Raw genomic sequence first — 22,157 nt, forward strand, 5'->3', positions numbered from 1 at the left:
CCTGGTTCACGCCGCGCTTGCCTGCACGCATGATCCGGTTTCCACATACCTGGTGTTTCTTATCCGCCGTGGGAGACGATCTGGAACGTATGTGCACAGGGACTCTCTGATTGTCGTACCTATCGAGCAAGTCTTCCACAGACACCGATTTCCCAGATTTCCTGGCAGTGGAGGTTGTTTCAAAGACCTGCTCCTGCTTCACATAGCGAGGCTGGCCCTGCGTGCTCAGAGGGTCTGTCTGCGTGCCTTTGGTGAGCTCTGTTTTGGCTCTGTAATCCCGGCACCTCTCTGTTTTCGGTCGGCTTGTGACCGAGCTGTCCTGGTGCCCTTTCTTCTCATCTCCACTCATGTCAAAGCAGCCCATCAGCCCAGGAGGAAGGGTAGAAGATATCCGCCCTGTCCTGGATATCCGCTCTATGGACTCTCTCCGGCGGTAAAGGTTCTGGTCTTGGAGGGAATTCATGCTGGAGGCGGAGGAAAGGCTCTGGCTGTCTGGGCCACCTGCCTGTAGGTAGGAGCTGTGGGAGCGCTCCCTCAGCAGTCCGACATCTTGCGAGGATGGCCGTCTCCCTGTTTTGCGCTCGATGTAGTCGGCGAGGGCGTTCTGCTGGAGTTGCTTGAGCTCTGGTTTGGAGAGGCTAGCTGTGGAAGAAGCTTTGCCATCCCTTTCGAAGATCTTACGCCGGTCAGCCACCGTATTCTCCGGGAAGACAAAATGGATGCCTTTCTTCTGGAAGGACAATGGTGATGGCTCCCCATCAGAGATGCCCACCTCGTTGATCTTCTCCGGCTCCGAGTAAGACCGCTTCTTCTGCTCTGCTGTCAGCCGCTTTCGGCCGCCAACGCGCAAGATGTGCTGTGTCTTGGCGTAGTCCAGGGCGGAGAGGCTGCCTTCTGTCGGTGTGACGCTGTGCCTCTCCTTCGGGGTGTGGGGAGACGCTGCCGTGCTCCTCATGCCCACGTGGGCCGAGGCAGGCCTCTGGGACGTCCTCTTGGGTGCACTCCCGAATGGGGGGCTGATGCGACGGAAGGAAGTGGCCCTCAGCACCCTGGACTGAGCATCTTTAATGCTGTTCCTGTAGGCCCTGTTAAATGGTGTATCCAGCTGCGACCCGTGGGCATCCTGGACGTTATCCTTCCAGAGGATCTCCTTCTCGGGCTCACCTCCCAGCTGGAACGTGCTTTTACTCCTCAGTAGCTGAGCTGCCCTTATTTGCACCTCATTTTCAGGACACAGGCTGTAGTATTCACTGGGTCTTGCCTGCTTCGCCGAAGCCGCCATCTGCAGCTCTATGGGGCGCCAGTCAGCCTCTTCCAGCTTCCCATTCCTGATGGAGGGGCTGGAGACCCTGCCCGGCTCACTGGGCAGCTGGCTGGGTTCGCGGAGCTTGCTCCGCATGTCCTCCAGGCTGTGCAGATAGCACCTTGCACTGGAGGGCTGGCTCGTCCTGCTTGGCCCATACTGCTGGCCAAAGCTGGGAACGCCAGCACTCTGGGGCTGGTGACTGCTGTGCTCTCGCTGCTCAAACTTGCTGACCTTCTCCAGCACTGAGCAGCGGGGCTTGCCGGCATCTGGTTTGCCATAGGGAAAGCTTTGGGTGCTGCTAGAGCTGAGCCGGCTCCTCCCGAAATCAGAGGTCTTTGGGTGCTGTGGAGAAGGGGGCTCTTCGTACTTTGGCTCAGCAGCATGGAGCGGAGTCACGCTTGTGCCCTCCTCCTGCCTTGCAAAGCCCTGGGGGTCCACATCACTCCACTGTTTGTGCCCCTGTCCCTTGTGATCCTTCTCCTCTTTACCGCTGCTGTTCAAGGACAGTTTGGTGTTGGCATAACCCTCGCCTGGTTGCATCTCTTTTAGCTCGGAGCTGCTTTGCCTCCTGGAGCTCTCTGAGATGTTCTGCAAGGAGGAGAAGCCGTACTGCTTGGCCTTGCTGTGACCCCACTGGTGGTGAGCAGCAGCGTTTCTCTCGTTTATCTGTGTGTTGCCATTTTTGTCCTCCTGAGATTCAGCCGTGCAGTTCTCTTTGGGCTGGTAATGGTTTTTTCTCTCACTGGCATCCCTCGGCTGGGGCTGTGGGGCTTGAAAACTGTGTTTGGAGGCCTGTGCAGTATTTGCGGTCTCTTGGTTGCTGTGTGTTACCTTGTAAGGGGGTAACAATTCCTCCTTTCTTGACGTGGTCAGGCAGACTTCTGGGCCTGCCGTGCTAGGAGGTTTTTGCTGGAGAAGTTTTGCTGCAACATCGTGCTTTCTCTCAGCTGCTGGGGGCTGGTAGAAGATGGTTGATCTGTTTGTAGTGCTTTGGTTTCCATTCTCGTCAAAGCCCAGGGTGCTGCTGACTACAGCCCTGTCGTAAGAGACTGGAAGAGGTGGAGAGTACCCACTTTCTTTGGCCAGAGCTGGATAAAGCATCCCATTATTGCTTGCAGAAGGCTGGGGCACCTGGGCGTAGTGTGGCTCTGGGGAAGGTACTGGGTAGACACCAGTAGGCAGCAGGGGTTGCCCCGGCTGGGCTGGCTGAGCATAGCTCTGCTTGGGCTTCACAGTGGGGCTGCTCTCTGGGCTCTTCTCCACCACGGTGTGCAGATGCCCTTCTCCAAAGGGGGTTTTCAGCAGCGGTCCCTGGGATAGGGTGCTGACAAGCGGAGGCCAGGCCCCTTTCGGCTGGGTTCGACCATGCTTGTTCAGATCAAGGCCAGTGCATGAGCTGGGCCTCTCGTGATGCCTGATGGCTGCGTAGCTGTCGCTGCGAGTGGGAGGCAAGGGAGGTCCCTTGAGGGGCTGGCTTTTGCCATCCGAGGAGCCCTGGCCTGGCTGTGCCCAGGAGGGAGCTGCATTGTGCTGGCTGAAGCCATGGAGCCTGCCATGGACGCGACCGTCCAGCGAGGCCCGGGCCTCGCAGCTTGGAAGCAAGGCGGAGGACTTCACCTCATACTCCTCGGAGATCCCTCGCTGGGCATCGTAGACTGTCTTGACATACCTGATGTCAGCTTGTCTCATCCCCTCTTGCAGGCCGCCTCGGGACTGCATGCTGTCCGTGGAGCAGGAGTGCTCCTTGCTGAATGGAGGAGCAGGATACTCAGGGATGCTGGAGTTGGTGGAGAAGGAGCTGTAGGCAGAGTCTCTCTTGCTGTGGAGGTGGGAAAGCTGGTCGATGCTGTTGGTGGATTTGGCCGGGGACAGGTGACAAGGATGGTAGCCAGGGGAAGAGTGGTCCAAGCTCTCCATGCTGCCCCGGGAACTGTACTGGTCAGGACTTCTCCTCAGATAGCCATGCTCATAGCCAGAGAGATCGCTGGTTGAGGAGCTGGGGAAGAGCGAGAGAAGAGTAAAAACCCACTGTCAGCAGAGGAGAGGCACAACTTGTAAGTGAGCTCAGAAGCAAGATGTTTAGTTTTGAGAAGTGCAGATGAAAACCCATATTTGGGCCTTACTCCATCCCCTGTTTGCAGTCATCCCAGTTCACAAAGAAGAACTGCTTGACATTGCAACACATGGCTCTTATTTACCACAGAAGGGTGGGAGGGAAATGCAGACAGACAGTGCATCTCTGGAGCCAGGGAGGATCAACCCCACCCATCAAACCTATCCAAAGCACTTTGAAAGCTGAATGAGTGCCGACGCCACCGAGGAGGAGGAGAGGAGCACGAGAGGCGTTCTGGGGGGAATCTAATCTCTTTCTTTTTTTCCCATTTCATTTCTTTTTATGGAGATGAAGGCTATGCCCTGGCAGGCTTCCTGGAAATTCAGCTGTCCCAAGGATAGTTTGTTTGCTGTGAGAAAACTAAACTGACAAGACAGAGAAGAGATGCATGTGTTTGTGCGGGGAGGCAAGTGGGGGTGCAACAACAGAAACAGTTTGAGGATGCCCCAGGAAATCTTCACAGCTGCCTCCTCATGTAGCTCAGCAGGTGCAGGTACACCTTGGCACCTGCTCTGAGATACACGTGTCAAAAGAGGACTTGTGGCCACCAGAGGTGTGTTCAAAAAGACGGATATTCAGAGAACTTTCTGCCAGTGGGAAGGAAGCTCCTTGTGCCGGCCACAGTTCTTTTTACACCTCACATGGGGATATCACAAATTTATGTGGAGTTTCCCCCAGTCAATCTCTCCTCCCAGACTCAAGCAAATACACTGAGGATTGGGGAGTGTAGCCCTAGGATTTCACTTTCCTTCCCTCTGTTCCCAGCTCCCCTCCCTTAGATATCGCTTTCTCTAGTTCCCTGTGCAGCTACATGCGCTGTCCTGGCAGAGCCACAGGAAAGCACCAGGAAAGGAAAGACTGCTGTCCCACATGAAGAGCGGCAAGGCAAGGCTCAGAGCTGGAAGCAGGAACGGAGAGGAGCCTGGGTTTGCCAGGGTGCAAGCTGCAGCCTCGACTGGCACAGGGAAAGGCAAGTCCCATTTCTGCGTGCTTTGCTCCACTGAGATAACAAAACCAAACCTGCTCCACGCAGCAGGGGAGCTGGGGATGCACAGCCACCCTGGGGATCAAGGAGGCAGCAGGTGCCAGCCCCCTCCCTAACAAGGGCCTGCTGAAGAGCCTTGCTCCAGATCATATCCCAGCCGCAGTCACTTCCACCATGCTGGATTAACACCCACAAGCCCAAAGGACAGATGGGGGGAGAAGGCTGCTAAGGACGAGGGAAGGCGGAAGGAAGCCTGCCTGCGAGGGGAAAAAGCAGCAGCTCTGCAGAGAGATGCAGAGGAACACAGAGACAGGCAGAAAGAGATATGGTAAATCTCAGGATAAAGCTGGTTTACTCATTTAAATGCACCACTCTATTTTAGTTTAAAATAAATATCTCCCTGGCAATACCCAGCGCAGCCCTGACCAGCTGGCCACTAGATGTTCCCCGTGCTCCTCTTCAAGCGCTCAGGAGACAGAGCTGTGCTGCCAAAGGCTGTGCCAGGAGCTGTGGTTGGGAAGCAAAGGCCCTCGGTGGGAAATGAATATGCTACAATGTGATCTGTGCTGAAGGCCAGAGATGAACATACATTTTTTCTGCAACCACCTCCTCACTTTTTTTAATGTTGTTTTTTTCCTCTCCTCTGCCAAGGCTCAGTCTCGCCTGTAGAAGAAATGATGTTTAAACCCCAGTGGCTATAAGGAGAGTTTCCTGCTCCTGAAACCCTTCTGCCTTTCCAGGGAAAATCCTCCAAAGGCAGAATTTAAACTTGTCCCCCCTCAAGCTGCCCCAGGGCTTACCGCCAAGAACCTTTTGGGGATGCTCAGGGTAGCTGAGGGGTATATCTGCCCTAGCAGCTCTCCTCCCCATATTCACCACACTGCATGGCCTCACAGAAACAGCCCCAACTTGCTGGGACCGCATCACTGCTTCCAATCTGCCTTGGCCACGGTCCACAGCCAAAATCAGAGGCGCCTCATACCACCTTCTTTTAACAGCACTAAGGTTACTAGTTTAGTCTTTTGGGGACTGATAAACCACTGCACTAACTTCTTAGAGAAACAGACATGCGCATACAGTTATGACAAAGCTGACCCCGGCAGAAAGCTATTGCCGAAACCAGGAAATCCTCTGCTGAACTTCTCATCCTGGGAGTATCATCGGTGATGCACTGCTGTCAGCTACTCCTGAGAGCGGCTCAGTTATGCTGATGGGCACAGTTGCCCTGCTACCTATAACCCTTTTCTTCCGTTTTTTTAATAGGCTAATTTTGACTTTGGGTTTCTTTTCCTTTGCTGGGGAAACAACCATGCTGCGTTTCTACATGGGGGCAGACCGCACGATGCAGAGCAGGACTCCAGCTCCTGCATCCAGATCCACAGAAAGCTGCATTAACGTCCTGACAGTGGGCTCCCATCTTGGTAGGAAGGGGAATTTTTAAAGCCATTAATTTCCTAGCTGTTAATCACCTCACAGAGCACTTAAAGGAGGAGAACACAGCCACTTTATCTGGGTAACCAAACAGGAACCGAAGCCTTCCTAACTCTAATCCTAACCCTGGCTGTTTGTAAACCTGTTCAGCTGTAGGGAGGTGACTGGTAACGTTTTTCCACCACATCTTTTGCCCCTTTCCTTCACTCATGTGCTCTAGATTTAGGCCCTGATCCTGTAGTCAGTACCATCAAGACACATCCTTGGGCGTGAGGCAGAGCCTCCCTGAAGCCAGCATGACACTGGAAACAAGGAAGGACATAGGACTGGGGGACTAGTTTAGAGGCATGCTAGCTTGGGAGCCTGATTTCTACACCCGTGGGAGATATGTCAAAACAGGGCAAATGATACTAAATCAAAACCACACACTGCTTTATACCTCTGCCTACGCAGCACAGGACCACAGCTGTGTAGTGCTTACCTGGAGTGGTAGGACTGATGCCAAGGGGTGCCAAGCGTACCCTGAGATATTTGCATCATGCTGGGATCGGGGTGGTTCTCCGCAAGTTTGGTTGAATGCCAGGAGTGAGGCCGGCCCGGAGTTTCACTACGCCTAGGTAAAATCAGAAGGATTTTGCACATCAGCAACAGGCCAGCCCTTCCAAGGAAGATGAATGTGAAGTAACACCAACGGCCACACTTAAAATTGCTCGTGCTCACTTCTGTTTCACTGCTATGTTCTTGTCTCTTCCAAGCAAATCAAGCAGTAATCACGCACCGTTCCTGACATTCACACAACACGCTCCCCCTCCTATTTGCAAGGCAACAGGCATGGGCAGACCCCCCCCCATGAATGTAGGGGGTCTTCCCCTCTACCTCCCAGCCACCAGAAGCATTACCCATCAGGGACGAGCCTGGGGGCCCGTTCACAGGGATCAGTTTACAGGCTGGGCTGCGTATGGACTCCCACACGATGCACCAAGCAGGGCAGCTGCATGTGATTCTTACGGATGCTGAAGGAGCGATTTTCTCAAAAGGTTCCCTTCATTTTAAAGTGACGGCTGGCAAAGTCATCTAAAGAATCAAATACCACGAGGGGGTGGAAGCCCGCACAACGCTGTTTTGATCTCTTCTCAGTGCTGATAAAAATGCAGGAAGAGACGTGACAACCAAGTGCCAGCAATGTGCGTCCTTCGCATCCCCCAGGGCCTTGCAGCCAGCCAGCTGTCCCCCTGCAGCATGTGAGCCTGGGTGCGTCCCCAGGCACAGCACGGCTGGCCTTCAGTTGCTCCAGTCACCAACACTAAGGAAGGCCTCCATCAGCTCTCAGGAGAAGAAAACCGCCGACAACCTTATTTAAAGCACATAATGGTGCAATGGAAAATCAAAGCAGGGGATTAGCGATCAAGTACGCTGAACACACCGCACAGACTCTCCTTCGCCCCAGCCTTTGGGCTTGTCCTTAATCCTCCCTCTGCTTTCCATGGGGGATCTCTCCCCCTGCTCTAGCACTCATCTCCGCAGGTTCTAACACTTCCTGTGAGAACGAGGAGCAGCGCTGGACCTGTGTACCACTGAAGTCCCGAATGTGAGAGTCTGCAGTACAACCTTGACTACCTATAAAGCATAAATGCAAGAGGAGGATATGATGCATCTTTAAAGTCTTTGTCTCACTGAAAATTTCACAGTACAGCATGTCCTGAATAAGTCAGTAAATAGATTAAAATGCCCTCTGCAGATATAAACCAGACACCGAAAGATGACACTCCTAGTACTGCCTAAGATTGTGAAAAGAAACAATACAGGAAAATGTACAAAATAAAAAATGATTGTTAGGGTCAGATCCTTGACTAGCACAAGTTAACGCTGGCACCGGCTCATGTTCTACGACATGGAAAAGCATTGACAGGAAGTGAGAGGTGGAACCATTTCACCAGTAGGTTTTCCATACAGAATTCAGAAGCACAGGTCACTCTCTCATCATCAGCTAGAAGAAAAAAGAAGAAGGGACATTCTTTTCCTTAACATTTGTTGTGACAGGATTATCTTAAGGTAAGCTGAGCTGGAGGTTTACAGAGGGCGAGCTGAACCGAGCACTGTTTTACCATTACATGTGTAGGTGTGTTTAAAACAGAGCTCTTTTGTTAAGCTCCTTGCCCAGAAAAACAAGGAAGCTGAACGCTGCCGGATGGAAGTTGACAAAACTGTTTATTAAGAATAACCCGCATTCTTGCCTTTTCCATTGCAGAGATTTAAAGACTCTCTTTGTACTTTCAAGTAGTACGAGCCCCCAGCATTATATTTTTGCTTGGGAAAGCACACTGAATGATCACAAGCAAAACACTTTATCCCTTGATTTGATCAGTAAAAAGCTGCAAGGGAGCTGTGTAGCCAATCTTCTGAGCCACAGGTATTTTAAACCCTTTTGGTCGATATCCTTGTAATAATACAACACGTGGACAGCAAAGCTGTGAATTTAAGTCAGAAGACATGCCGAACCAGCTCAGTGCAGGATAACCTTGCATTGTTTCCACACCTACCTGATCCTGGAAATGTGGATTAAAGGTAACTGAATCTTAGCTGAGCTTAAGCCAAGAGAGGAAGCGCTGCAGTACACATGATCTCCAGCTCATGTTGCAGACTCACGCAGGTGATCTCGAAGGAGGCGGCAGGACGGAAGCACGGAGGGTCTCTGCGCACACACGTGCACTGAAAGGCAGAGAACAGGGGGCCTGATCCAGTCTCCACTGAATCAACCGAAAGACTCTCCTTGAGACAGAGCTCTCAGGTTGTAAAAGAAAGGCACAGCCGATGCTGCCACTGCCTGTGTGTGGGCGTTCAGGGAACGCCAAGAAGTTCCTAGCTTCAGCCTTCTGTAACACCTGAAAATAGCACCTTGCTTCACCCTACTTCCTTAAGCTTAGTTTATAATTATTATTGCCTAATTACGGAAAAGGACTGGAACTGGAGTGCAATACAACAGCGAGCACCACAGTGTCTAAAGGAGAACAGCCATCTCCCCTTACAGATGGAGGGGGGAGATGAACACGGTTAATCTGCCAATTTTGCAACAGCTTTTGGTTACACTTGCTTTACTGCAGAGCACAACCTTCAGGAAGCAATAAAAAACAGTGAAAGATTAAACTCTTTTTGGCAAGTGGGGCAGAGCTGTTTTTGTAAAGCCCACAACATCAGATCCTGATTCATCCCAGACAAACTGGCTGAGTGGTAAAACTTGCAAATGCAGCTAATTCCTGACTTGAGTGAAGACAAAGAAATCATTAGATCTTTAAGTGGTATAAATTTGGTGTAGCTCAGTTGCCTTCAACAAAACCAGGAGCAACAGCTGACACTTTGTTCCAGGAGGCTGTAGGATTTCAAATGCAGAACTGTAAAAATAATAGTAACAACAACAACAATAATAAAACTACCTCATCCCCTTATCCCTTACAGTAGTTCCTCAAGGGCTGCACCTGTACTGTACTTGCGAACGCGTCTGGACAATCTTACTACTAAAAAATTCTCCACTTCAGATAATGGAGAAAGTGATCCCTCTGTTGTAAATGCCAAGGCTGGAAAAGAGACTCCCGGTTCCTCATGGACACCTCCACTGATCAGGTAACCTGGACATCCAGGTCAGGTTGGCATCACGACAAATGCCTCAGAGCGAAGATACCCGGAGAAGTCAGTGGACCTTGATGCAATGCTGGCATCTAAATATGCTCCACAGCAGCTGTAACACTGATTACATACCAGATACTGCCAAATTCACACTGTAAACTGCAAAACCAATGGGAAAAGAATAGTCTTTAATCTTGTCCAGCTGCTGTTATCTGGGTGCTCCTTGTTGCTATACTAGTCACGGCATTTTCAGACAGAAACGTGACCAGCACATTAGCAGTCTCCTCTAACGCAGCCTGGCAAAGGCTTGATGCAGTCTGGGCTGCAAGGACCATACTGACATTTCTGAGGCCCTTTACCATTAATAGCTCCTATCTTATTAGGAAGAGCTGAGTGTGTTCTTCTCTGTTATCTCTGTAGATTATTTTTATGCTTTGCATGCAAAGCAGAAATGGAACTTTATAAAGATACATCGGCACTAACTCTACAAATGAATCAGCATCTAAAGAATAGCCATCTGAAGCTTTCTTCACTGTATGACTGAAAGGTTGATTTATCTTTTTCCCAAGGTTACGAACTAAAACCATACAGAACAATGTATTCAGTCTAATTTCCATTCTTTACATACTGTTCCTCACCGATGCCAGAGTACACACACAACCTGAGCACTTTGCAATTCAAATGTACTCCAGCCCAGTGTCCTCCAAGAGCGCACAGATACTTCTGTGTAAAAAGGCCCATCTTTAACCAAAGAAAACAACCGAGCTTCTTCAAATTGCCATTTTCATTTTTTCTACATTTGCCTAGAAAAGTTTCCCTTTTCCTAAACCTCCAAGTGGAGCAGTTTTGGGAGAAAAAAAAAAAGGAAAAAGAGAAAAAGATGTTCAAATAACCCCTGCAGACTCCTCTGTTCCGGGTTTCTGACAGCAGCCTCCAGGTTTCCAGCAGCCAGTGGCACACTTTGGCTGAGGCCGAGGAGCACAGCAATACAGCAATACCGACCACTGCTGCCACGACAAGAAGAACTGCAGGTGGATGACTGTCGTTACGCCCAATTTATGGGACCAGTTCCTATGTTGGGATGAGAAGCAGGAAGGAAGCAGTTCTCTCGCCTCACATGCCATATCCTGGTCTTTCACGGAGCAGGATCCTGGGGCACATCATGGGACGTACTTGCCGTGCAGACTAGACATAGCATGACAGTATCGAAGCAAGCTGCTGAAGCTAGAAGGATTTCACAAGGAAAGCACCTTCTCTTAGGAAACACAGACTCAATTTATCCTTGCAGACTATAACAGGATGTAACTCAGCCTTTTAGAAAGCTAATGAGTGAAAGCTAGGGAGGGGATGTTGTGACTGATCAATTAGCGACTCAGAGTCATCAATGCCCCAGTAAACTGATCTGATCCATTTCTACTGCAACACACCCACAGAGCTTGCGGGGAGTTAAATTTTCATCAGTCTCACGTGTGTCAAACACATCATCCAAGATGGCTGAATAGAAACCATTTGTGAACAATTCTTCTTCTACCACTAAGCTTGTGCTCATTTTTTCTCTATCCTAGCAAGCTTGAAAATCCTCCTCAGCAGAGACGGGGAACGGTGAAGATAAAGGCAGCAAAACCTTTCAAGAAAAGCATCTCTCCCCAGGGAGCAGAATCCACCTGCGGAGCCAGGCAGGAGCAGTGGTCACCGGGACACATTCTCCATGATCTGCATGGATGGTTTTGACTAGCTGCTGGTGTTAACGTGCCCAAGAAAGATGGGAAGACATAGAGAAGAGACCTAAGGCCAAGAGGGTCACTCTGTGCCATCGTAGACAACTGCAATCCCTGTGGATGTGCTTTCCCCCAGCAGCTGTGTGGCCCAGGTGGCTGTGTGGGAGGTTGCTGGAGCTGGAAGGGATAGCCATGGCCTGGCCCATTCAGCTGCGGAGGTGGGAAGGGATGGGGGCCCTGCAGTAAAGACCCTCCTCCTGTAGAAGAGAAGAAAGATTTGGACGCAAGTGCAAAGCTTGTGCCTCTTGGCTCCGATTCCAGGCACTGAGTCACAAGAGAGAAAGCCAAGAAGGCAGCTGCCCATCCTTACCACGTCATCCTCGCAGTGGTTAAGATTTCAAGCTAGTGATATTTCTAAAAGAACAGAAAGTATGTGGCAGAGGCAGTACGTCCTGAGCCATACCCCGCTGCATGGTGCAGGAGGTTCTTTCTATATGGAGAGATCCTGGTCATAGCAATTCACGTGTACCCTCCCAGGGTGACTGTGTACCTGCACCAACAGAAAGCATAAACAACGATCTGAATTTTCACCGGTGCGGACCTGTCTCCAAGATGGCCACATCTAAAAGGAGCGCTAGCGTAACAAGGATACGTTCTACAGACGTCCTAACGCGCTGCTGCAGTTCCTATGCCTAGCTATTAAGCAGGAGATGAAGGCAAAACTAAAGCACTCAGAAGCCTATTAGGATTTCGACAGAGCGAGGCCACAATCTACTCAAAGCAACGTCGCTCTTAATTAAGGTTGAGTCATGGTTCTAAAAATAAGCATAACAGACGAGGCCAATTAGAAAGAAGTTGGACCATAATGGAGTCAGCTTGATGTGTCTTTCACTGAATCTGTCCTTTTAGGCTCACAGAGCCCTTCTGGTAAATTCTGGGGCAAGAGAGATCTGGAGCGAGCTCTGTCCCTTCACAATTTTGACTAAAAAGAAGGACTCATTAGAAAGACTGAAGTATATGAAATGATATTTCATGTCATGGATCTTGGGAAGAGTGTCTCCTCAACTATAAAGGAAAGGGAGAGTCACACCCCGCACCCCTTTTTATGCTCAGATTAAAACTTTCCCTAAGTAAAAAACACACTGAAAAACGCTTCGCTTCAGAACACTTAGGTGAAATGTGTGAATATTCTCATACCAGGACACAACCTTCTTTTCCACAATATGTTAATCTCTGCAACTTCTAGAGGACAACTCCTCACCCAGGGAATCCCTTCAGAGTATCTCACCGTTTTTAGCAGTCTCAGTCTTAAACCAAAAAAAAGAAAAAACCTTGAGAAAAACACCCCAGCCGAGTTCAGGCCTCTACTCCAAACCAGTCCAGCCTCATTTCTCTCTCCGGCCCCTTGCCCAGTGGCATAGGCAGATGTTGTGCCTGCGTGTTGTTTCCAGTTGACATGTCAGACGCTATTTGTCTTTTCCCTTTGACGAGCATCACTTGGGATGTCTGGGTTGCATCAGACAAGGCCCTGAGTGCCACATCAGAACTAGGAGACAAGTACCGAGCTCCCTCAATCGTCTGTCTGGGACGAGGAAGCAGAGAATCAGAGGTTTCTGCTCAGATTTCCCACTGTTGCCATTGCCAACTCTTTGGGAAAAACTCCCTGCCGTGCCACTGGAAAGAAAAGCCCTGTGTGAAAGCAGAGATGACAACCACATATGTGGATGTACATACAGATTTTTCCTACCGTTCTTCTCAACTCCACATGCAGGAAACAGCCTGTCTCTCCTCCTCCTCTTCTCTCCCTGACACCAAAAGCAGGCAGAGAAAAATGGTGCAGAAAGATTATTTTGTGGATGGGAATGACCAAGGGCACAGCAATGTTCATCGTGCTGCCTCTGGTAAGGGCCAAGGTGTGGATGGCTGAGGATACACCAAAGTGTCAAGTGCTGCAGCAAAATTTGCCAGAGTTTGCAGGAGACCAAAGATGGCTTTTCTTGAAAGAAACGCTCTCCGCCCCAGGCTGCAGAAGGAAGTGCTGGGATCGCTCAGAGGTGATGGCAGCTGTGAGGAACGGTCGCTCCTTAGTTGAACTCAGGAACAGTCAAACATTGTAATTAATGATTATTGGTCTTGCACGTCACACCTCTGTGTTATCACATTTCTTTGGTAACCCCCAGGCTGTCTTATCCAAGAAAGGGGCATTTATCCATTTCCGGAAAAGGAAACAAAGGCCTCAGGAGGTGAAGTGACTTACATAAAATCACCCAACGGGCCTACCGCAGAGTGCAGTGCTAGGAACTGGGCCGTGTGCTGCTGCTTCATTTTCCCTTTGCCCAGGCATATGTCTGACAGGCAATATTTAGATTGAGGACCTTGCCCTACACAAAGAAAGGGTCCCACTGACATTCCCTGACACTAACCAGACAACAGGCTTGAATAGGAACAGTGGGGCTTTGGTTATTAGTGTGAGAGGTGATGTATACAAGCTTCATTCTTATTGATTACTGGATTCAAGGACTTTGTCCTACTGGGATCTTCTGACAGCTTTCTTTTTTAAAGAAAGCATTAGCAAGCAACACGATAAGTATGATTTAAATTGCAAAATAAAGAGTATTTCAGATCTCTATTTTGAGAAAGTACTTGCCGCCAGGATAGTTCATCTGTGCCATTCACACAGGACTCGCAGCTTAGACATGTGAAAGCCAAGACAGCCTCCTGCCTGGTACTTAGAGCATGTGTAGGCTAGAACGAGGAGCTGGCGAGCACTGGATTAAAGACACTCTGCAACTTGCCTCTTCTTGCTACAATTTTACTCTGTTTCCTTTGCTGGAAAAGAACCCTATTATTTCCTGTCTTCTCCAGGTGTTCACATCATCTCTCAGAGCACGGGCAGAAAATCTCAGCAGTCAGACCCTACAGTAGCTTCCCCTGCCCGTGGCTTTGCAAGAAGTCACAGAGCTGCATTGATTTATCCGTATTGATGAATTGGCCCAATGGGCTTAATTCAAATAATTTTTCCTCATTCTTCTCCAGTCAGTAAATTAGTTAAAAAGACAGAAAAACAAGCATAGCTTAGATTCTTTCGCACCCTGATATCAAACACACAGCAACTTGCAACAGGAGAGACTTAGAAACAATGGAAGGAATGTGTTTTCCTAGTCTTGTTCAGTGCTTAGGAGGAACTCGGTGGCTGGCAGCAGAAACGCTGCCCTGTGAGCCTGATTATCCAAACGTAACGTGGACAATGAGTCACGGCAGGTAACCAAGGGGATTTTCAGGGCAAGCGTTTCAGACAGTAGCTGGGTTCTCCTCCGAGTTACAGGGCTACAAATCACAGGCAACGCTAATAAACTCAACACCAAAGTGCTAATGTAGAAATGATAAACGGGAGAGAAGAAGAAGGTCCTTTAGGTGCTGAATGCACGTATGTACATATACATACATTTTTGTGTGTGTGTGTGAATCTGTTCACAAACAGACTGCTCGCTGAGGTACTGAAACGAAAGAAAAAGGCAAAGGGTACCAAGGAGAGCTTAAACTTTCAGCTAGTCAGGCGAACTCGTGATTTACTCCTAGCTGGGAATTCACCTCCCCACTGTTCCTGCAGGGAGCAGGTGGGATAGGTGGCCGTCCTTGAGTATATCACTGGGACTTACTCCAGCGGGGTGAGTGAAATAGCAAATCTGCAGTGATCTAAGACAATTCAAGCCACAGAACGGCTAACGAACCTGACCTCTCCCTCAGAGAAACTTTTAATCACTTCGGTAATAAACATTTTTTTGGTGAAAGACACCCCTGCATCTGGATTTCTAGACCTAATTCTTCCCTCCTCATCATCTCAGATTGCCCTTTACCAACGGGTAGAGCTGTAGTAACGTGGCTGCGCTGGCTAGCAATACTACCCTGGCCTTGTTTATTTTGTGCAGCAGAGGAAATGAGGCAAGCTTCAGTGAGCTATCGTTGAGTGTACACTTGGGAGGGTGAACTGCAGACTGGTGCTGTGCTGCTCCTTTCCATAGATGCTCAACTGCAACACCTGAGAAACCGGTCCTGAGCTCTGCATTTCCCCTTTGACTAAGGACATTCATTCATCACCCCGATTTTCAGAAACCGATCGGGACTGCTGACAGCCCGTTGCCTTCATCTCCTAGGGTGAGTCTGCAGAAAGTAAACAAGCAGGGGAATTGCACCCGGTGCTACGGCCAAAGCAAAGGCTGCTGAGTCTGAAATACCCTCCCACACTCAAATTCTTATACGTTAAAGCAACTTCCTGTTTGTCATCAAAGCTTCAGCCCGAGTTAAACTGAGATATGCAGACACAGCCTCCGACACTGCCGGAAAAGTAAAGCAAAACATTGGCTCTGCATCCAAAGACAAATTAATCCAAGTGAAACGCTAAACTTTGGAGCTTCAGTGAAGATCTGCTACTAGATCGACATTCAAGCGGGACTTACAGAGGGCATATGCTGAATAACTCATTGCTATAGGAAGGTGGTGGATGTATGGGAGCTCCTTTCCCAAATTCGCTGTGGGTCACATACCTCAGGAACTGCGGAGTCCCACACCCCAGTCAGAGATAAATCTCTCCCTGATAAAACTAGCTTGAGGCGACATTTCAGCCTCTAAAATCTGCTCTATCTGAGAGATACAATTTATGGTGCAAATTCTCATCTGGAGGAAAGCAATACAAATTTAGTGAGGTTACACACATAAACACTGGTGGAAGAGCCGAGTCCCTTCTCCTCCTTTTGCAGTCACCCAGGCTGTGCAGGGTCAGCGTCTGTAACTGTTTGCAGTGGCTAAAAGCTGGAGCAACTCCACTAAGGTCAGTGAATTTGCTCCAGAAGTGCATCCTTGCTGATGAGATCAGAACGTGACTTCACATGGCACATTCCCTTCTCAGCTGCTCACTAACAGGCGCTGGGCCACATTTCCTCCAGCTATAGGAACTGTGTGTAGCTTCTGGACTTCAAATAAGTCAAGGTCTGGCCTGAATGCAACGTTGCCAATAAAAGTCACTGCTTTGACTTCATGGTGCAAATCTCAGAAGACTGAGACACAAAAATCTATGAGGTCATCCGGATTACCATCTGACTGATGTAAGAGGCTCTTCTGATGCCAGCAAAAGCTTTGCCTGAGTAAATGCTGTAGGATTTGGTCCTAAATTGCATGGACAAAGGAAAGAAATCAGGCTCTGCCACAACACTGGCCGATCCAGAGCAATTCAGGCAACTGACTTCTGAAGACATTTAATAATTTAAAAATGCAGATAGGCGCTCAGCAGGGTTGTCATGAATGCCAAACTCCCACTGAAACTCACAGACTCAGAAGAAGCCAGGTGATTTTGGAAAGCCAGGCACCTAAAGCTGGGGAGCCACAGCAGGCTTACACCACTTCTGTGGAGATATTTTGGTCCAGCATCTCTGATGACCTTTACCACCACTGACAAAAGTTTTTGAGGAGAAAGGACACCTCTTCCAGGACTACTTCTCAGCAAGTCACCCTCAGGCATATTGGCAGCCAAAGCAGTAACTATTTTACACCCAGCCCTATGTAGATGTTACTGACATCCAGCAACATTGATGCTTGACTCAAGGGCTAAAAGGTGAATTCATTTCCCTGGCACCATGCTGAGGGCAAGGAAGCCTTGGGAAAAGGTGGGCATGAGGTTAAGAAACTGTCCCGGACCTCTTCCACCGCCTAACGCTGCAGATGCTGGGGATTCATGCTGCTCCACTCCAGCATTACTGCTGCCCTCAGTCCCGCAAGAGGGAAGTGGAGTTTGCCAGCCGCTCTCCAAGAACAGCGGCCACAAAACACACAGAGCAGACAGGGACACAGATATACGCATTCTCACCTGGTCCTCAGCCGTAACTTAACTCCTCCTGACCACGTGGATTTGCTGGGCTGAAAGTCAGTGGTCACGCAGTCCGGACTGAGTGGGTTAGGAGACAGGTCAGTGCATCCCTTTGCTGCATGTGTGTCCCTGTCAAAAGAAACCAAGGCCATGTAAACATCGACGCACAAAAAACTCAGCCTTTGTATCCTACATTTAATAAGGATTTTAGGAAAGAAGGCAATAGACAGACCCAGAGGGCAAGGCAGGGCATCAGTCTAGTTTTTCAAAAGTGCAAAGACAATGTCACAGAAAGCCACGTGTATCCCTTTTCTTCTCTGTGTCGTTGCCCAGGCAGGCTATAACAGTGACATTTTGCTCTCCTTTATACCTATGCAGTGCTCAGCCCCTGCAAGTGCCCCTCACAACCGTTTTGGAGGAGCTGCACAATACCGCAGCACTGCTTCTCGGCACACAGGAGTGAGATCAGCTGCAGCATCCACGGCACAAAAGTCATTATCCTACATCTGCATTTTGGGACTCTAAATCCCTAAGTGTGGAGTTCAGGGATTCCACTGTGGGATATGCCCTTTCCACACGTAACCACCTTACGAGAGCTCAGGGAACGCTCTGAACACACAAAAGAAAAGCTAAGAGAAAGGTCCACACAGTGAGAGCAAGAAAGAGAAGGTTATCCCCTCCTCTACTGATATTTCCACAAAGTTAGCAAACAAATATTTACCCCGTTTCATCACATGCATGCAGAAGTCACACAAACACCGTGTAACCATCACTTCAGCTCCTTCCTTCCCCCAGGCACAGGAGAGCCTGAAACGATCCAGTATTCCCACTTGCTCCCGTTTTTAGCACTGAAACGCAGGAGAGATTTGAAATTTCTGCTTGCTCAAGGAACCCCCACGCTGAATAAAAGCGCGTCTGAAAGGACTCCCTCCGCGCCTCCCTCGGCCTGCAGCGGGCTGTGGCCCGAGGTGCGCTGTAATTGCTTCTTGTTGTGTGCTTAGCGGGCTGCAGGCTGAGCGCACATGCCGGCATCTGGGGCTTTGGATAGCTGAGATGGCTTGGATGCCATTCCGGTGAGAGGCCAGCCGTCTTTGTGTCCGGCTCGGTCCTCCCCCACGCTCCCTCCCCAAGCCCCCACGTGCCAGGCAGGAATGTTAAGCCTCACATTGCGGATGAGATATACCAGGGAAGCGCAGCAGCACTTTCACCTAGATTAGGGAAAGCGACCAGTCCGGAATGGCCTTTTTCCTCGCCCTGCTTACCTTCATCAAAATTTTACCCCAGATCCTGCCTTAGCTGCCTTTTCTTTCCATGTGCCAAATCCCGTTCTGCTTTGTCTCTGCCACCCCTCTCCTCTGAGATGATGTCGAGCCTCTCATCAACATAGAAAGATCCCCCTCCCTGCTCCTGTACCAGCCTTGCTAAATACTAGGAACACAACCTCCTTCACTGCAGCCCTGTGAAGTGCCAAGACCGTTAACCGTTCCAATTCTCCTTGCTTACCGAGTTTACCATGAAAAATTACTAATTTTTAGAGGAGATTTCACTGCAAGATAGAGAATGGACAGAAGGCCTGCTACAGATGAGGATTTAAAAGATTGTACGTAAACAATTTATATATACAAATAGGCATACAATTTTGTAAGCAAAATATATTTACGGCTGCAGTGTTTAGAGGACAAAGTCCCCCATTTAAGGCTTTGTATGGGAACACTGGAGAGATGGTCCCAGCCACAAAGAACTGCACTTCTGCTCCTACAACACCACCCCTGAGAGATTTCTGTGACAAAGGGCCCCACAAAGCCCTTGGGAGCGTTTAAGCACAGCTCAAATTTGTGGCGAGGCTACTGCATACCGTGCTGAAGCCTAATGAGGTGTCTCGCTGACAGTGTCGTGGCAGGATCCCATTAGAGGGGAAAGGATCTCAGCAGAGGCACTTGTCTTAACTCCAGGGTAAATCCTGACCTCTCTCAGGCCTCATTTCCCACAGAGGGAACTACCATCCCTTACACCTCCCTGGTTTGCTAACGGGGCCATGAAGAGAAGATACAGTTTACCTGAAGATCCTTCACAGACAGTACCATGTTGGGGTGACAAGACCTTAGTTTAAAGGGGAGAACAGGCACTTGGCTGTGACCATACCTGCCTCATTGATTCGGGGTAACCCCTGCATGAGTCAGAACTGGCGGGTCAATACTGGGGGCTGGCCCAACAGCCTTATTTGCAGAAATGCCAATGCCGGTGGCTCCTGCTGATTTTGAGGGGCAAGGCAGGTGCTGAGCCCTTTTGGAAAAGGCATCTGGATGTCCCGAAGTGCCGCCAGCTGCCATGGCACTATAACCCTCATCACAACACCGAAACACTTACAAAGTCAAGGCGATTTCTTTGAGACAATTCTCAGAGTGCTGTTTCAACCTGTTTGAAAGCAGATACTGACACAGTAGAAGAAGATCTTTGCCATATTCATAGGAGATGCCTCGGATCAGCAATGAACTTTCCTAACACACCTCCAGCAGTGCTCAGTCGTAACCTCCCTATTTGTTTCCTAAATAGCACACTTTGGCTCTCCCAGGCTACACAACAGCTGTACTGCAGTGAGTAAACCTGCTCATGTCTTCTCTCCGGTCAGCTATCTCCAAAGTAGCCAATAACAGTATTTAGGACTGGGAAATTGCCCCTGTGCCAAATACATAAAAAAGAGTAAGCAGCCTGAGAAACTGATATAAAGGAGTAAGTGCCTACAGCTTCCCCGTCACCAGAGCCTAGAGATCTTTCAGCACTTAGGGTCTTCTTTTTTTTTTTAAAAACAGCTTTCGAAACACGTGAAGAAAGCAAGAGACAACACAGACTCTAAACTCTGCTGCGAGCAGAGCTTTCTAAGTAAGTCATTTCCAAGCATTCCTGTATGGATCCACACAGATCCGACCCTCACAATCAGCGGCTACAAGCAGCGGGAGGGTAAGCAGCTTGGGTGTTCCCCATCGCACAGTGAGAAACCCGTGCTTGCCAGCATGCATAACTTGGGGGTTTACCTCACAGAGACAAAGAAACGTTAATTAGTGTCTGCATGGGCTCTGGGGTTGTTGTTCGGGGGTAAGAAGGAAATGCAACGGAGTTTTTCCCGAGCCTCTTAAAAAACGATAATTACTGAGCTCTGTGTGGAACGACGGGCTCAATAAGACATTGAAAACTAATCAGCCAGTCTATAAATAACACCATTAATCAAGCCCAGTGGGGAACACAAGACATGAGGATCCTTCCACCAGTGAAGCACACACACATCAGGGATGGAGCACAGCGGCCCTTCAGCAGCAGCCACCGCCAGGTGCTTTGCCAGAGAGGACGATACCCATGCAGGGGCGCCTCCAGCGAGAGCACAGCTGGCTGAGCAGGGAACATACCTGAGGCCAGCATCAGGGCTGCAGCTGCAGGGATGGAGACCTCCCCCAAACAGGACCCACAAACCCAGCACCTTTCCTCCCCTTGCAGCTTTCTGCCTCACACTCAGTTAAGCGACCTGACTGCTTATCCCAGAAGATTTTCTAAGACATTTCTAAATCATTTTCTAAGGCAGCTCAGTCTAACGATCAGGATTGTGCTAATCTCTATAAAGATACTTCTTCAACCATAACATGGAAACAGCCACCCTAGCGCAAAGACGTTGAGGGCCTACCTTGCGTCTTGACTGTCGCCTCTCACACCTTCTCCTTAGACTGACCGTTCTCCTAAAGCCCAAGCTGCCCCCAGGATGGTGTGGCGTGCCGGCTCTCTGCAACAGCACCCAGCCCGCTGGGATGCTCTTTAAGAACAGGGCTGCATTTTATTTCGGGATGTTGCAAAGTGCCTCCTCACAATTGCATAGCTAAAAAGTATCCCTGGCAAGGAGTGGCCTGCAGTTGTTCTTTTTGTTATGTTGTTTCTAAAGCTCGCAAGCGGGAGACAGGAAACCTAGCGCAGTCTATTTAAAACCCCTTTACCTCCCACCTGAGGCTGGCAGCTGCCTCTGAGATCTTTCCTTTTCTGCAAAGTTCATGTTTAATTATGAATTGTTATTTATACTCGCTGCTTCCATGGTGCCTTTGGTATTTAATACCACACATGTTAATGAGTAGCTGTACAAAGACACTCTGCTCAGCTTTTCCCTCATCTAAAAATATGGCCTGTTAGGATTTTTTTCTTGATGCTTGCTTGACAGCGAAAGAATACAGTACTACAGATTTAAGCCTTTTTAAAGAAAAGCCTGCTCCTCAGAAGTTTCATTGCCCCACAGCTTGGGTGCCTCTGCCTTGTGCAGTGGGCACCAGCCACCAGAAGAAAAAGGCAGTGTCTCTTGACCCGCACGGCAGTATCTCCTCTGCACATCCAGCACTGCCTTTTCTGAAGCAGACATCTGTGAAACGTTTCCCTATTTTTTACCACCCTCAAGAAAGCATGTGTGGCCTTATTTTACATTAATCATCTCCCTACAAGACTGGTTTGCCTGTTGCTGCCATCCAATGTCTCATGTCCTTCCCAGGCCGCCACAATCCCTGCAGAACTCATTCGCTGTTTTAGGGAGATCCTTTGCTTCTGACCATAGACGACTCTGACCTCCTCTGGCCGCCTTATCTGCCTCCTGCACTGACCTCCCGTTACCTGCATACTTGAAACGTTTCATACCATTTATCTTAACCTTTTGGGCTCTTGGCTCTTCTTTCTTACTTCCATCAGCCTTCCTTATCCTTATTTATAATCTCCACATTCCAGTACAGATTGTTTTCCTAAACCAAGCCTAGACAGTAAGTGGGGATGCATGCCCCTGCCCAGCAGATCCCCCAACAATTATGTCTGAACCAGCTGACCAATTTCAGCCAGGGTCTGCAGAGATATTATTCTCAATGAATTAAACTCCGTGTTTCATAAAAATAGGTCCCTGAGTAATGGAAGCAGCATAAATCATTGCTCTCATTGAGGAAATGCTGCGGTGTGAGCTCAGCTGCCTGGCTACAATTCCCAAAGAGGAGAGAGATTTTACACAGGGAAGCCGTACAAAACCAAACTTCTGAAGTTCTGTCTGCTCATGTCATTTGTTTTGCAGCACATCAGCCTTACTGTTCTTCTGTCTGCACTACCATCCTGTACTC

At 49.3% G+C, this 22,157-nt stretch overlaps 1 protein-coding gene across 1 annotated transcript in view; it reads right to left on the bottom strand.

The window, feature by feature from the left end:
* Positions 1–6,375, bottom strand: part of SHROOM3 (shroom family member 3) — a 22,048-nt gene extending 15,673 nt beyond the window's left edge. Inside the window, exons 1-2 of the mRNA XM_009324019.1 lie at positions 6,317–6,375; positions 50–3,302 (exon numbers count right to left, since the gene is read on the bottom strand). Coding sequence (XP_009322294.1) covers positions 50–3,302; positions 6,317–6,375 — 3,312 coding nt within the window. The remainder of the gene's footprint in view (positions 1–49; positions 3,303–6,316) is intronic.
* Positions 6,376–22,157: the final 15,782 nt, after the last annotated feature.

Source organism: Pygoscelis adeliae, unplaced genomic scaffold, assembly GCF_000699105.1.
Source record: "Pygoscelis adeliae isolate BGI_AS28 unplaced genomic scaffold, ASM69910v1 Scaffold55, whole genome shotgun sequence".
Classification (NCBI taxonomy): domain Eukaryota; kingdom Metazoa; phylum Chordata; class Aves; order Sphenisciformes; family Spheniscidae; genus Pygoscelis; species Pygoscelis adeliae.